Source organism: Protopterus annectens, chromosome 3.part0 (genome assembly GCF_019279795.1).
Source record: "Protopterus annectens isolate FY-2018-M chromosome 3.part0, PAN1.0, whole genome shotgun sequence".
NCBI lineage: Eukaryota > Metazoa > Chordata > Ceratodontiformes > Protopteridae > Protopterus > Protopterus annectens.
In genome coordinates, this window is record NC_056731.1 from 902,679,896 (window position 1) to 902,696,989 (window position 17,094).

General features: G+C 38.3%; 1 protein-coding gene across 1 annotated transcript in view; it reads left to right on the forward strand.

The window, feature by feature from the left end:
- PRKDC (protein kinase, DNA-activated, catalytic subunit) overlaps positions 1-17,094 on the forward strand; it is a 4,917,417-nt gene that overhangs the window by 4,017,313 nt on the left and 883,010 nt on the right. Inside the window, exon 57 of the mRNA XM_044065724.1 lies at positions 14,548-14,727. Coding sequence (XP_043921659.1) covers positions 14,548-14,727 — 180 coding nt within the window. The remainder of the gene's footprint in view (positions 1-14,547; positions 14,728-17,094) is intronic.

The window sequence follows — 17,094 nt, forward strand, 5'->3', positions numbered from 1 at the left end:
TTCACATCTTATTTCTTTTTGAGTACTGTACATTATTTCTTTTAGTATGACGTGTACTTGTTTTGTCACTGATCGCTGATTCAATCATATTAATAAAGCAGCCTTGTGTCAGACAGTGCTAAGTGTGCAGATCCAGATATAGCTGTCAGCTATTCTATCTAGTTTTAATTGCCTGTTTGGTACTTGCATATTATCGTAACCAGATTTTGGACCCTGACACACCCTGCAATGGTTTCATGAAACTAGCAGTGTTAGTGTGCAAAAAGCTAGTGTTGTGTGTCAACTATTATTCTGTCAGCTGGTTTAGGACTTACCAAGAGGAATAATGGTCAAATTTGCATCCCCGGGGAACATGCTCTCCCGGGCAGAGAATGAGCAATGCTGCTCTCCCTCAGTCATGTGAAGAAGGACGTGTGTATGGCAATGTTTATACATCTTCACGCTATCCTGAACGTGTCTCATAAAACCAAGTTTGCAGCAAACAAAACTTGATAAATCAACTTAAAAAATCCTCTTCATGTTTTGCGTGCGTGTAAGGTTCTGTTGACAGAGACATCTTAAAGAAAAGACCGTTACATGCGGAGTGTAGGAAACAACGGTAACTCATTGTGAAGGCATTCATCCCTTCTGCTATGTGTTTTAGTAATAATAATAAGTCTTTTTGGGAAATGTAACCCACACAATATAGGGACACAACTTAAAACTTGCTCTTACACCCCTTTTAGAAACTGGAGCCCAAAACCACTAATTACACATTCCATTTGTCAGCCATGACAATTAAAGCGTGCGTCAGTAATGCACACAAATCAGGAAGAGGATTTTGTACATTTCTTTCTGTACCTGAAGGTAATGCAAACTTTTTCCTCAACAATAAGGACTTTTAAAAACACTTTAGTGTTTCATACCCTCGTACAAGTTGAAGTATGGGGATTTCACGACCGCAAACGTAAGTACCCCTGTTTGATTTAATATTGCTTATTAAACAAAAAGAGTTGCACACATTATTTATAACCTAATTTGACACAGAGAATTAATTGATGCTAACGCTGCTTTACTTGCATTATATTACAAGTCTTAACAGTTGAACTAGTGACCTTTCACCTTATACTGGAGTATACTTTAGTAAAGAGATATTGATTGCATGTACTTTGTTCAATGTCAACATTCTCTTCAAGCTCAGATTCCAGTATAACATTCCATACAACCCACTTTTTTAATATGAAGTTCTTTTTTTAATTTGTAATAGTTCTCAACTCCCTGTTTTTAATGTCTGTAATTTTTTACATCTCTTGTTGATGTTTTTTCTTTGGTTTTCCATTTTCTAGGTATAGTTTTCTAAGCCACTATCAACACTAAAGATGGTGATACTTTCATTAGTATGTGTTGAATGTTTTTAATTCCAGCTCAACAAAAGCACCACTATACTGAGGTATAAGAGCACATTATTCAAGGCATTTTTGTACTGAAAAACACTTTTTCATTCTCAGAATATATGCTCCCGTGAACCTATTTCTGAACCATTGTATCTTCAGCATATGCTTCTTGTCTGTGGGAATATTTTTTAAAAGTCTCATAGAGATATAAAAATATTTGTGTGACTGAGGAGCAAGCTTCTTGTGTAATAGTGAGAGGTGTGGAATCATCAGTGTTATTGTAAGAGAGAGGCTGGATCTGCGGAAATGTAGAGGTCGTTGTTGGAGATGTTAAAGAGGAAGGAACTTAGAATAGAGCCTTGGGGTACATCAGTGGAGATGTGCAAATAGGGAGAGAGAGAGAGTATGCTGCCATTTTACAGACTAGAACTTGACAGCTGAATAGCTAGTGAACCACTGTAATGAAGAAGGGGATAGTCCAAGTTGATTCAGTTTGTACATGTGTTTAGGGTGAGAATCTGTATAGAAGGCTTTAGACAGGACAAGAACTAAGGATGAAATAAGTTTGCTTGAGTCATTGAATGATAAGGCAGTAGTTATACTATATAATGGGCAGAAGCCATTTCAGGTGGATGCTAAGAGCCATTCTCACAACAGATAGTGAAGGAGTTGTTTATGAATACATCTTTGAAAATTTTTTGAGAGAGAGGTGAACAATTTTGCAATAGGCTGGAAGCTGGAGATGTCAGTAACGATGCCACCTTTATGAAGAGGGAATCATATGTGACTTTTTTTCCTTACTGAAGGTACATATGATTCAGCTGTTGATCTACTGACAAAGGTAGAGACTGTATGCTATGGCATCAGCACCTCTTTATGTATTCACTTGGGAGGTTGTCAGTTGCAGTGGAGCAAGTTGGAGATTAAGTAGAAATTTTTTTTGATCATTGACACAGAAACAAGTCCTATGTAGAAGTTGATAATGGATATAAAGGGTGAATTAAATGTGCAGATGTTGTAAAGGAAGTGGTTTTGTGTGTGTGTGTGTGTGTGTGTGTGTGTGTGTGTGTGTATATGGAGAATGGTGGTTTTGGTCTGGCTGTTGATCACAGAAATAGTGGGATTTGATGTTATTGTGGGGAAAGTGGAAGCACTGGATGGGGAGGTGAAGAATCTTTGTTCATGGAGGCAATGCTTTCTATGAAGTAAGTTTAAATGAGGTAATAATTCCTAGTGGAGAGATATGTATAGGGTTATATATTGATGTCCAGAGGTTTTGGCCGTCATTTTTGTGTTAAAGTTGTAGATGGCTGTAATACTGTTCATCTCTGTTAACTTTATTTTTCTGTGATTGCATAATTCTCTGTAGGGTTGCAGGTTATTGAGAGGTGTATGCTTGAGCCATTCTTTCCAAACTTTGTTTCTTAGACATTGTAGATTTTGTCTGGGCCGTGAATCATAGAGTGTGGTTAATTTCCGCACACTTTTTTTTCCCCAGAGTAAAGCACGACTATTTAGAGTACTTAAGATTAAGGTATTAAAAGCACTGACTACCTTGTTGAGTGGGAAAGGTTTTAGGGCAAACCAGTTATTTCAATACATTGATGAAAGATTATTGAATTTAGAAGGGTTTCAGGATGTGTTGTTGGGGACTTTTATATTAGTATGTGATATTTCTATAGCTATAGTCTGGGAGGTGGTTACTAAGCAAACTTTGATGGATGCCAGTAAATTTATCACCTCTGGAACCTAAGATTAACGTACAGTCTAGAATTGCACCTTTATTGTTTATATTAGATCTTGTAGGTGATTTGATAAATTGTGTGTAACCACAAAGCTTTTTACTAGCTGTGAGAAAGTCTGACATAAGGTTTTGCCAGTTAATTTTTACATCTAGTATATTTTTGTAAGGTAATTATTTCCAGAAGAGGTATAGACTGTAACAGTACATAGGTTTTTTGTTGTTGAACTTAAGCAGTGATATTAGTATTTCAGCATTTTGGAATTCGTGGATGTGTGAATACAGATAGATTGTTCTTACTTGGATAAATTAAGGCTATCCCACCTGCTTTCATTTTGACTGTTCGACTCCGATAATACTATGAGGGAGTAGTTCGAAATCTTTAATGCTAGGCTTAAGCCAGGTTTCTGTTATATCAAGAATATCTGGTATACTGTGATATCCAAGCATGTAGTAATTTTGTTACAAGTGCTGCAGAGGTTGATAATGACAATATTCAATTTTTTTAATAGATCAGTGGGAGAATGATGGGGTGAGGGGTTTGATGTACTGATTTTAGTAGTATGGATTGGTGGTGGTTTAATATAGAACAAGTATAGCTGGGTAGAGGTATAGTGTAAGGTAGTGGCTGATGGAGAGAGAGTTAAGTTGCAGTTTTGTAGGGCTAGTTATTTACTAGTTGCATTAGTTAGTGGGTTTACTGGGCCTGGGTTGGATTGGATGTCACCACACTGGAGGATTTTTAAGAGCTAGTATATCAGCTTAGAGGGTATTTATTAGATTTTAATTTTTTCAGTTGAAGGGTTGTAGTGATTTTCTTTTGTGCTTAAAATAAATGCATGGACAGAAGTTAAAAGTCAGGGAGATGTATTGCTATAGTTACTAACAATTTCATAGTATGTTGAGCAAATTGCAGTAGGAGAGGTGTCTAGAAGTGAAAACGTACAGTCTTAGTTTGTTAGAGAGGATGTTAGTAGCAGTAGAAAGAGCCATGAAGTTGGGAGAAATTTGAAGTTTTAGTGGTTATAGAGGAGCAGAAAAAGAGTGAACTGGAGGTGACATTAATGAAGGAACTAAGTGGAAAACATAGATTTTGTATTTCTGATTAAGTAGTTATAATTATGTTATGTGAAGGGCGATGGAGGAGTACCAATGAAAGGCGATGGAGGAGTACCAATGAAAACTGAAGTCAGTCAGAAGTATAAGGAGCAAAATGTAAATAAGGGTGCTGATAATGAGAGGTGTGTATAATAGTAAACTACATGGTTGTAGGTTTATTATTGGAGAATGGCTGGTAGCTGTGTGTAGAACTAAATATGTTGCTAATGTCTTTAATGGAGGAGATGAGAGAGGATTTATATTCAAAATGGTTGACATATGGGTTATAGGTTGTCTGAGTAGGGGAGTTGTTGGTTTTAGCAAATTAACCAGTTAGCTGTGCAGTTCCTTCCAGAATAGGTTTGGATTACATGTAGCTGTTATTTGCTTAGATCTAGAGCATAATGCTTTAGCAGTGTTAGTTGCAATTCTGGTTTGCTTTTCTAAAGTGACATACTTTTGTTGGAGATGGTTATTGTTCTGATCTTGCTTCCAGATAGTCCAGGCATTATCCCTTTATTAGATTCTTAATGTCTGTTTTAAGCCAAGGGCAAACCTGACCCTTTAATCCTCTGTGGATGCAAGGGAAGAGGGAATCTTGGATAGAAAGGGTTCTTATAGAGATAAGGAGGCAGTGGGGTCATTGAGGTAGTAAAGGGGGGCCCAATCAATGAGACTTGTGTAATGGTCACGGTAGGAAAGTTTTTGCTTAGGAAAAGGTGATCTGTAACTATTTGAGGGTTTGGTTTTATAGATACAAATAGCCGTGAAGAGATAACCAGGCTATAGTCACTTAGGAGATTGGGAAGTCTGGTGGTATTAGTACAGCAGTAGTCTGTATTTGATAAGATGAGATTGATAGTGGCATGCTTGTCAGTTTGGTCTGGTGGGTTATTTTACCAGTGTTCAGTTTTAAGTTGTTAGAGCATTTTATTTAGTGGTTTACCTTCTTGACCCTACAGCATTCAGACTGAGATCTCGTAAGATGATGGTATTTTTGTCACTGTCATTGGGAAGCATTTCCATTCAGGTAGTTTTAATGACATTAGTAGTTGGGTGGAGGGGTATAAATGACAGTAGTGGTCTGGAGATTTATCATTTGCTTGGTTTGCAGATGTAGAGTTGATGAGTTGTAAAGATGCTTTGTGTCTGATTAAGAGCATGACTTCACCACGTCTTCAGGTTCGGTGTCTGTTATAAAGAATTTTATAATTTCCTTTGATGAAGGTTGAGTGATAGAAATTGTCTTTTAGGCAGGTTTCAGTAATAGGCAGGATGTGAGGATTTTCAGTGGTAGTGTCCAGCATTGCCCATTTTTTTGTAATGCCTATTTTAATGTAAGCTATTTGCAAATCGTTGGATTAAGGAACATTGTGTTAAGGATATTACTTATAGTTCAGGAGCTGTTGGGCTGGGAGGTGTCAGGCTGTATGGGTAGGTCCAAGGAGTGAATGTACTTGGCCAGAAGGAGATTATATTGTAAGTAATAAAGCCAGGAAAGTAGTGTGTTATCGAAAGGTGGTCTGCATTATGTATTGCTTTCTAGTTACATAAGTGAGTAGGGGAAGTGGAACTATATTGAATTTGCTGCATGTGTGAGTGTTAATCTTGCTTGTGATTGATAAGGGAAATTGAGGTGCAGGCCTGAAGTTAATACTATGGTTATGATAATTGATGTAAATAATATCCTTAATGTGGTCATGGTGGAGGTAGCGAGTCAGAAGTATTTCTGAAGATAGCAGGTATGTTGTTGTAAAGAGTTAGTAATATAAATTGTAGAGAGGAGAATTGGGGATTAGCCTCTCTCCATCTAAGTTATAGTGACAAAAATGAGGAATCAGCCTACCTTGGTGACAGCTTGCCTGTTATCTAGACTGTATGAAGGAGAAGAGGTGTTGGCTCTTATGACACCCAGGCTTTAGACATAGAAAGTGAGAATCAGCCTGTATGCCATATAGGCTGATCCTGTATTGCTGTCTATATAGCCTATTTTGCTACCTGATCTCCTATTCTCTATATAGCCTATTTGCTACCTAGACTAATGAGAGAAGAGGGTTGAACAGCCTGTCACCTAGGCTGTAAAGTGTGGAACAGTCTGTCTTCCACCTAGGTTGAGAAGAGGGAGATGAAAAAATGCTATCAGTTTTAAATTGAAGAAGAAGGCAATAAGTTATCTGAATTATTCCTAATCCTAAGTGGGAGTAGGATGAATGATTGACAAGTTGTGTTATTGAACAGTGAATTAGGTTGAGAATAATAACTGAAGTGCACTTGTAAGAGTTGAAGAATTTCAAAATACTGCAGCCTTTAGTTGGTGCAGCATGAAGAGGCTAGAAGCGGCTGTCTGTGAGGATAGTTGTTGGAAGGAAGGATGGTTTAAGTGATGTGTAAGATATGGTAAATGAGGGTAAAAACAGAGGGTTTGTGTAGATGGTGCTGGAGAGAAGACTGGCTGGAAGATACGGCAGTGGGATGATGGAAAGGAGGAATGGGTTGGTGGAACTGTGGAGTAAGTAGTTAGTAATTGGAAGGAGGTGTGGCTGATTATTTGGTGATATGAGGGTGTGTGGGTGGTAATTGGCAGTTAGGTTGGAGAGTGTAGTGAAGCTAAGCTCTGCATGGTTGAGCAGAACAGGGCTAGCGTCCTGCAAAAAAAAATCAGTGTGAGGCTGTTTGCTGTAAATGTCAACAGCAGTGCCAATGTAATAAGCTGTGCTGGTATAAACACTGCAGTAATGTGTTATTATTTCTGAGAGAAAGCATCAGTCCTAGGCTAGGACTGTCCTCCTGTGGTTAGATAAGTAAGTCTGGGAAGCCCCACGGAAAGACAGGGCTAACTAAGTAATCCCAGCCATCTTGCAAGCACCCAGAAATGAGCAGTACTCAGTAAATTATTGAAGAGTTTCACAAAGTAGTTGGCAGCAGCCCTGCTGGCTGGGGAGGAAGTCCTAAATTGTTTTGGTGCGGAGTCTTGCGAATTCCCGAGGGTAAGCGATGGCAGATCCTCTTTGGGCAAAGGGTTATCAGTACTACTGCTGTCCCTGCTATTTAAAATTAAGAGCTTAGTGTGACTTGGGGAAAATAAAGTGTGAGAATGTTTAAAGTGAGGCATATATGCACAAGAACCAGAATAAATGTATTATACAAATAATATATATATATATATATATATATATATATATATATAGATATATATATAGATAGATAGATATATATATATATATATATATATATATGATATATATATATATATATATATATATATATATATATATATATATATATACATATATATACATATATATATATATATATATATATATATATATATATATATACGCACACACACACACACACACACACACACACACACACACACACACACACACACACCTTCCTAACTGTAGGGAAAATTAAATCGTATGAAAACCATGGAAAACCCTGAAAGCACATAAGACAAGAAATGTGCCTCAGCACTAGTATGCTACACTAAAACTAATTAAAACCCTGCAGAATTTTGCATCCAATCAATTAAACACATCAGAGTTTTGGGCACTATTTCTAAAAATGGAGGCATTCATAACCAGAAGCATTTTAGCTTGTTAACCAAATTTAATACATGTAAAATCAATTAATTCCAGTATATACATGCAATCCATTCAAGACAATAACTTGATCACGTTGCAGGAAAAAGTTGCATCAAAATTGGATACAACAAAAAAAAAAAAAAAACAGGAGACTCGACCCGAGTGCTTCCATGATCCTGAGGGGGAGTGGTGGGAAGATGTTTGCTCATTTACAGGAAAGGATGAGGTTTTTACGCAAAAAGGAGTAGTTGGGAAAGGGTTGTGGCTTTTTACAACAGACAGAATAATAAGGGGGAGTGGCTAACAATCATCTGTCATGCTGGGACAATTTAGTGACCAGCAGCAGTGACTACTCTCTCAACCTCAAGCTTCCACCAAAAACAATCAGTGTGAGGTGCTTCACTTTTTACTATATATGTCAGCAGCAATGACAATAAAATAATCTCTACTGATGCAGGCACTAGAATAATGTATAATTACGTCTGAGAAGACTGTTTGTTCCTTGGCTAAGGCTTCCCTTCTATGGCTAAAGAAATCTGGGAAGACCCTCACAAATACTGGGCCAGCTCAATAATCCCAGCCATCTTGCAAGTACATTGCTTGTACCTAATACAGGCTTGTTAATAGCTGCATAGAGGCAGCTTTTCCCACCAGGAAGAAGTACAGAACTAGCTCAAAAAAACAAGCCACCCTGGCGGAATCACAAAATCAGTTGGCTGTATAACAGAAAGAAGAAATCATGGCAAAAATTAGGAGGTGCAGCACCCAGCAGGATAAAAGCACTCTCCTCAAACTAAACAAACAACTCGGAGGACAAATAAAGTTTACCCAAAGCCAAATTTGAGGTAAGCTTAGCCTCCCAGGCCAAGGAAACCACAAAGCATTCTTTAGCTACGTCTGCAACCTCAAAGGTAATACACAATTGTGTGCAGAGCTCATTGTAAATAGAGCCACCTATACTGAGCCAAAAGATATAGCAAACCTCCTGGCTGATAAATTCAGCTCCAACTTTACCCCTCTCTCCCCCCTTAACCTTCCCTCAGGAAATGTCATCAAATATAACTCCCCCTACTATCACTAGGGAACAGGTCCTTAATGCTCTAAGACCAAGATCACTGCATCAGTGGGCCCAGACAATATCCCAGGATGCCTCCTAAATAGCATGAAACATGACCTATCAGGGCCTCTGGAATGACTATTTAACTGTACCCTCCAAATAGGCTTCGTGCCTCATGAATGGAGAAAGGCAATAGTCATGCCTCTGCACAAAGGTGCGCCATCTGCAGACCCTAGAAACTACAGACCCACAAGTCTCACTTGTCTTATGTAAAACCATGCAAAGAATTATCATGGAGATGGTCAATAATAGTAAACCTCCAGACACTGGACCCAACCCAGTTTGGTTTCGTCAAAGGCAGATCATGCCTACTCAACCTGGTGGACTTCTTTGAGAAGGTCAACAAAGCAATGGATGAGGGTAAAAATTATTCACACTGCCTACCTTGAGCTGGCTAAGGCATTTGACACCATACCCCACTCGGGCATTGTTGACAAACACATGAGGTTAGGTACAAACCCGTATATCTCCCTGTGGATAGCCAACTGGCTCATAGACAGGACCCAGGAAGTTAGAATTGGGGAGTCCACCTCTACAAAGAGGCCAGTCACAAGTGGAGTCCCTCGGGGATCAGTCCTTGGATCACTCCTTTTTGGCATTTACTTCTCAGAAGTCAAGGCCAATGTCAGTGGTCTCTGGCTGACTAAATTTGCAGATGATTGCAAATTAGGAGCTGTCATTGAATCTCACACTGACACAAATGTTCTCCCGGAGGGCCTGACACAGACATACAACTGGTATCAGAGCCATGGACTAAAACTAAATGCCAAGAAATACATAATAGTATCCTTTGGGAAGTCGTCCATTCCTGGTAACTATCATACTGACAACACACCCCTTATAGCTGACCCAGTAGTCAGAGACATAGGGACACACACAGATAGTAATCTAGCCTTTGATCATCACATATCTACAGTGGTGAGGAAATCATTCTATTTTGCGCAACTTATAAACAAAGGTATGTCATCTAAGTCCAAGGAAGTCCTTGTTCCACTGTATTCAGCATTCAACAGACTTATCATTGAGTGCAATGCCCCTTTGGTATGTACCTAACCAGGCATGTCCAACATCTATAACATCCACAGAGGTTCCTTACTAAAAGAATACAGGGCATAAGTAATGTGTCCTCTGCAGACCACCTCAAGGCCCTATCCCTGTATTCTGTCTCCTACAGGCTTTTGAGAGGAGATCTATGCCTGGCATACAGGGCATTGTCTGACCCCACTCTGATAGACCTCCTGCATATCCACAAAACAAACAGAATTACCCATTCTAAAGACTTAAACTTGCCTGTTATATAGATAGGACCTGCTGGAGAGAAAGGTATGTATCCCAGAGACTACCCAGTCTATGGACAGGCTTCCCATTCATGTGAAGCAGAGTTCCTTCCTAACCCAATTCAAATGCAACTTGGACAACTGGATGGGAAACCGGAAATTCATTCCTGGTTTGGCGTCTGTGTCTCTAATGAACACAGGTAGCCTGTAAATGGTTCATCTCCCAGGCCCATGCTTAAACTTATCAAGGGTATCAGAACTTGTCAGAGATTTGGGATGCATGGCTAGGCTTAAAAAGGCCCTTGTGGTCATTAGCCTAGTAAACACACATGAGCATATGAAGTGCTAAGAAACAAGCAGTACTTAATACAGTCATTCATTGAAGTCTTTCACAACGTGGTTGGCAGCAGCCCTACACTTAAAGCACACAAAGGCGGCAGGGGAAAGTGTCCCAATTAAGTATTGACAAACCGTCTTGAGAATTCCAGTGGGTAAGCTATGGTAGAAATTCTTTGGGTAAAGGATTATCAACACCACTCCTGTCCCTGCCATCAGTGCTTCCAGGATCATGAGGGGAGAGAAATGGTGTTATAAAGTCTGGGTTATAATTTAGAACAGAACTGCATTCGTATAAATATTTGACTATTGAGTAAAATATAAAACAAGCATCTGCACTTGCCTGACCATCGATTGCAAAATACTCCAAAAAAAAAAAAAACTTGTATAAATGGTGAAGTTGTAAAAGAGGGCCATTTCATCCAAGGGCGGCTATTGATACTGGGCTGTAGCCCTCCCTCCACACACACACTTTTTATATAAGCTTAATCTTTTCTTTTAAAAGATTTAAAAGAAGCAGCTCGAGTTCTGCAGAATTACTAGTTTGATAAAAAAAAAAAAAGGCGAAACCAAAACATCGGAGCGGTTTTAAAAATAGCCCGGAATCTAGGTGTGTATCAAAAAAGACACCCAGAGTTCACTGTGGTTTTAACCACGCAAATTTACTGAAGGACCGGGCTGTTAGTCAGCAGCCTGTCATGTGATCAAGCTTGTATATATACATGGTGAGGTTGCTTACGTAAGAGAGAACGGGAACATCCAGGAGGAAGTAAAAGCCAAGGAGTTCCCTTCCCACCATCTTTTGACTTGAGAGATAGCTGACAGTGGATATCCCACTATTTATGAGCACAGCACAGTAGCAGGAACTTCACTTCCTTATTAGGCTTTGGGTATTGAGGCTGTTTGTGCATGAAATAATTTTTTAATCTAATAGGTCTTGCACTTTTTGTTATCCAGACAGTATCAAACCAGATACTATGGGAAGGCAGCAGGCAGTGGTTATGAGGATGGTTTGTGGAATAAACTACTACTTTTTAATGTAATAGGTCTTACACTATTTCTTTTTTTTAAATCTTGGCAGGATGACACCAGATAATTTAGGTAGGTAGTGACACCAGATAATTTAGGTAGGTAGTAAGTATGGGGATCGTTTGTGGATGCAATGATTGGCCCTGCTGTGCCAGGACTAGTGTGTGTATGGGTAAAGTAAGATCAGCCACAAGCTGTGACTACTGTTATGTGAAAAATATATATTAATTTTACCATTTGTTTAACTCATAGTGTCAAACCAGACACTGTTGGTATGCAATGGGGATGGGGGCTGTGCATGAATGAAACAAATGACCCTGTTGTAATTCTGGCTATGTAAGACTAAAGTGCATTTGGGTGAAGTAAGAGTACAAACTCTGAGCTCTGGTTACTGTTTATGTGAAAAAATACATTAATGTAACCCTTGTGTTTTTGTTTCATTATTTTTAAGCTGGCAAGATCAAACCAGATACAGTGGGTGAGCAGTGGGGATGAAGCTGTGATTGAAAAGACTGGCCAATGCTGACTCTTTTCTCCTGTAATTCTGGCTTGGAAAGATTAATGTTTATTTGGGAAAAGAGCATGCTGGCATACAAGTTGTGACTACTGTTTCTGTGTAACAAAAGAAAACTAATGCAACCATTACTACTGTTGTAATTTTATTCACAGGGCCAAAGTAGATACGTTAGGTGGGAAATTGGTATGGTAGCCTTTTGTGGATAAGATGATTGGCCGTGCTGTTTTGTTTTCCAGGACTGATGTGTATTTGGGTAAAATAAGATGGAATATCAACTGTGACTGTTTCTTTTGTGTCAAAAATACATTATTATTATTATTGTTATTGTTATTATTACTATTATTATTCTATCATCATCATCATCATCATCTTGGCAGGGCCAAGCCAGATATTTTAGGTAGGTCATGGTCATGGAGGGCTGTTTGTGGCTGAAATGATCAGTCCTTCTGTTCTGCTATTTGTAACACTATCTTTACAGGACTAAGGTGCATTTGGGTAAAGTAAGATTGATTACAAATTCTGAGCTCTGACTAGTGTTTATCTGAGGAAAAAACATTAATATAACCAGATACTGTGGGTAACCAGTGGAGATGGGGCTGTGCTTGCATGAAATGACTGGCCCTGCTGTTTATGGTTGTAACTCTGGCTTTGTAAGATTAATGTGGATTTGGGTAAGGTGAGCTGGCATACAAGCTGTGACTACTGTTTCTGTGCAACAAAGCTAAACGAAAACAAGCAAACATTACTACTACAGTATTGTTAGTTTAATCCTGGCAGGGTCAAAGCAGATAATTTAGGTGGTCAGTATGGTGGCTGTTTGTGAATGAAATGACTGACCCTGCTTTTTGTTGCTGTAATTCTGGCTTTGCAGGAGTAATGTGTGTTTGGGTATTTGGTCAGTGTTGACACAGCTGTAATATAATCTGACCTTACTGCAATTAGCCATGCCCCATTTGGCTGTTTCCTGCTTTCCCCCCAATTTGAGGTCATCAGCCACCCCTGATTTTGTCTACTCAAAACCACACAACCTGAAACTAAAATGTCAGCTGCAATGCCACAAAATTGAACACCTCAGAATATACAGACACTTAACACACTTGAAACTGAAGTGTACTAGTTTAAGCTAACAAAACGCAAAAATCCACCAAACGTATTTTTTTTCAGGGGAAGATACCTTCCTTGCCCTGTCTTATTGTATTATTCTTTCTCTGAGGCTGCTGCACTTTGGAGAAGACCAGCCTTTTAAATGCAAACTAAACTTGTCTGACTGTTTTTTCTAGGTGGCTGTGATCTTAGTGTAAAACACATTACAGTGTCAGCAAAAGAAAAAAAAAAACATCATGCCTATTTAGTAGAAGGGAACATGCTTTCAGTATCCTCAAGAAATACAGGATTATGCAGCTGACTGGCCCAAGAAGTAGTTTGGAAATTAAATATAAATTCATTTTTGTGGGGTTGTTATGATGGCTAATTTTAGGAGAGAGTAGAAACATAGGCAGTTAAATTGCCTAAAAATGTGATGGGTTTGCAGAGATGTGAAAAACAGATGGTAGGTGGCAAGTCTGAAGTCGAGAGGGAGGTAGTGTTGCAGAAGGTCCAGAGAGAGAAAAAAAGAGGCTAGAGTGAATTTAGGGATCTTTGGTGTACAAGTAGGAGTTTGAGGATGTATAAATAGAAAGTTAATTTTGTTTTCCTTTTTGGGAGTTGGTGCTTGGAGTACAAGAAAACATATTTTGATCTGCCAGTTTTTTGGCTAATTGATGTGATCTTTAGCCAGCCAGTACATTTTAGGCAATTTATGCAACAGGCTGTGTCTCGCTGAAGTTTTGGGAGTGGATTGATCAAGCATAGCTTGATACAAACCATCATGTATTCATATAGTATCTTGATGCCAAAGTGTCTGCAAATATATCCATTAGTAACCGTCACTGTGATAGCATACTTAATTAACATATACATACTGGTGAAGTTTGGGAGCTGTGCAGAATAACAGAATTTGCTTTGTTGACATTAATCTTTACATTGTTTTGGGTAAGGCAGCATGCGGGGATTTTTTCGTCAAAGAGCGCTTTTTTGAGCAAATCTGAATAAGTAACAGACCCTTTAAAATTCATCTGCAACAGGGTCCTGGCATCTGTCACCAGCCGTCGGTGAATACTGAAGAATGAAAAATGTTTTGAGTGCTAAGTTTTATCACCTTGTAGAGAGGCTTAACATTTCAGGTCCATTAAATAAAACAAACCTTTGTCTGGGAATGTCAGAATTATTGTCTGTAATGTATTTGATATCTAGCAGGGAACTTCCCATTATTCTCTGCGTACTTCAAAGGAAATGCTGCAGTGCAGATGTGTTGTGATAGTCTTGCATATTTATTGCATTACCAGCAGGTGGTGTACCTGAGATTGTTTTGCTTTCCTGTTTTGTGAATGTATTCAGGATTTTTATAAAACTTTGTCTTGCTCATTTTTTTAGCAAGATCCACTGCTAGCCAAGCAACTGTTCAGCAGTCTGTTTGCTGGAATTTTGAAAGAGCTTGAGAAATGCAAAAAGCCTGCCGAGTATGAGAAGATTATTGCTGAGCTCCAGAACAACTTCAACCACTTACTCAGCAGTACCACGTCCTTTTACCCTCCATTTATCACATGCATTCAGGTGAGTGTTCAGTTTTGGAAACAATTTTTTTTTTTTTTTTGTAGGGTATGTATGGAGTATATTTTCAGGAAGAAAACTTAGTAAGAAGATGCAAGCAAGTCCTTATATAGTGCACAGTAGTCTAACAGTTCTGAGATGCATTGTTTAAAGACCTCGTTGCTTGCCATGGTTTGACTTTATTTGTCTTAGTTTATTTCACCTAAGTTTAGTCTGGTCTGTAAAATTCAATTGACATAACTCTCTTAAATATGTCATGGGTACAGCATTATATTTGGTAATGTGTTGTACTACCAATGTGTGGTAAGTAATACCTCCATAGAATAGATTTGAAGAGGAGGGAGCCGAACTATATCTGTAATCTAGCAGTTGACACACACAATTCTTTTAAACAAGAAACATCGTTATTAAATTATCATGCATGACATAGGCAATCTTGCATTTATATAAATGAAAACAAACCACATAGACACAATTTCAGTTGTAAACATTATACATTACAAACCATGTTGACAAAAGTGTAGTTGCAAACATTATGCATCACTTGTAATCTCTCCAGTGATTCTCAGATAAACATTACATAGCTCATTCAAATCCTGCCTTCTTTTAAACTTTATTCCTCCTCTGCCTGTATTGTTCCTACAGTTCCCATTTTTCCTATGTAATTTGCTCTTACCCTTTTATAAAGATACTAATTCAAGTTGTTTTATCTCTGTTACTATATTTGCTACTTCTAGTAAAGTTGGTTTAGGCTTTGATTTCCATTTTCTACTAACTGATTTTTTTGGCAGCCAACGTAATTAGACTCCGCAAGGCCTTACTATGTCTAGGCAATTCTGATTCTGTATCATAGTAAAAAAAAAAAAAAATGTCCTTAGTTACACCAGTTTTGATCACCCAGCATCTCCGACAAAGCAGTCTGCAGGTAATCATTAAAGTCTGCAAACTCATTAAACTCCCAGAAAATATGTTCCGAGTTACCTCTTTCTTCCCTATCACAGCTCCAACATTTGCTGTCTGCCTGAGGAAAAATTCTTTGGCATCTACTTGAGGTATAAAAATGCTTTTATAAACACTTCCAAACAAAGATCCTAAATCTTCTATACTGTGTTGCATATTTGGGATACATACATATACTCTTCCGCTGTTTCTTTCTGAATTGCGTATCCAATCTCTCTTCCTAATCCTTTCTAACCTTCTCTGATTCATTCTTATAGTTATCATGCAATATTTTATATGCTCTACTAATTATTCCTTTTTAATGACAGTTTCTGTTCTAGATTCAACTAAAAACTCTACCAGTGCTGATCTTTTGTTTAAGATCCTTATTTCTTTTTCTTTGCTTATAATCTGTTGTCAGTCCTTGATAGGGAAGGCAATCTCTAACCTGCAGTCCAAATAAATTCTTGGCGTCTTTGCATTCTGTTACCTTTCTTCTAGTTTGCTCCCAATACTGTGGTTCCTTTGCCAGTTTTCTCAAATAAATTCCACCACCCCTCTTGCCTGTATCCCTAATTGCAGTCATCCCTATCTGCAGAATCTCCTTTCTCCATTCCTGTGTTGTCTTAGTTCTTAGAATACTTTCTGCTACTTTATGAATATAATATTCTGTATGATTATTGTTGTTCTCCTTGAAGGTCTGCATCCAAAATCCCAGTCTGTCCTTGTTTGTTGAGCTTCCCCCCGTTTCATCATCATCATCCCTTTTCACTTTGAATTATAGTTTTCTGCTTGTGCTATGTATAGGAGCCTTAACTGTGTTGCTCTGAAATAGCTCTTCAGATAGGGTAATCCCAGTCCAACCTTTTCTATTGGAAGAATCAACTTATCCCACTTGACTCTTGCCATGTTCTCCTCCCAGATAACGTTCATTAGCTCATTAATTGCTATCCACAACTTCTCCTCTGGTTGATAAAAAATATGCATGACCTGTGTATAAGACTATAAAGGGACTAAAAACATTTTAACTGCTTGTATCTTACTGTTGATATCCATATAACATAGTTTCCATTTTCTAAGTTGTTCTATTATCTCTTTAGTCTGTTCCCGCATATCATTAGCTCCCTCACAAGAATCATTTTTAATCCATACTCCTAAATACTTTTATCATGTCCCCATAAATATGGATATTGCTTTACCAATTTGTGTGTGGTTACATACATTTCCGGTATTGCCTTGGTTTTAGCTTCATTAATTTTGTGCAGCAAAAAGATTTGAAACTGTCTCAAAATATTCCATAACACTGTAATGGCCCTTTCTGGTTTTGTCAGGTATAAAATATCATCTGCTAATAGAGCCAGCTTTTCTTGACTTCCATAACAGTTATAGCTTTGAATTTCTCAGTCCCTCATTTTCTTAGCCAATGGTTCT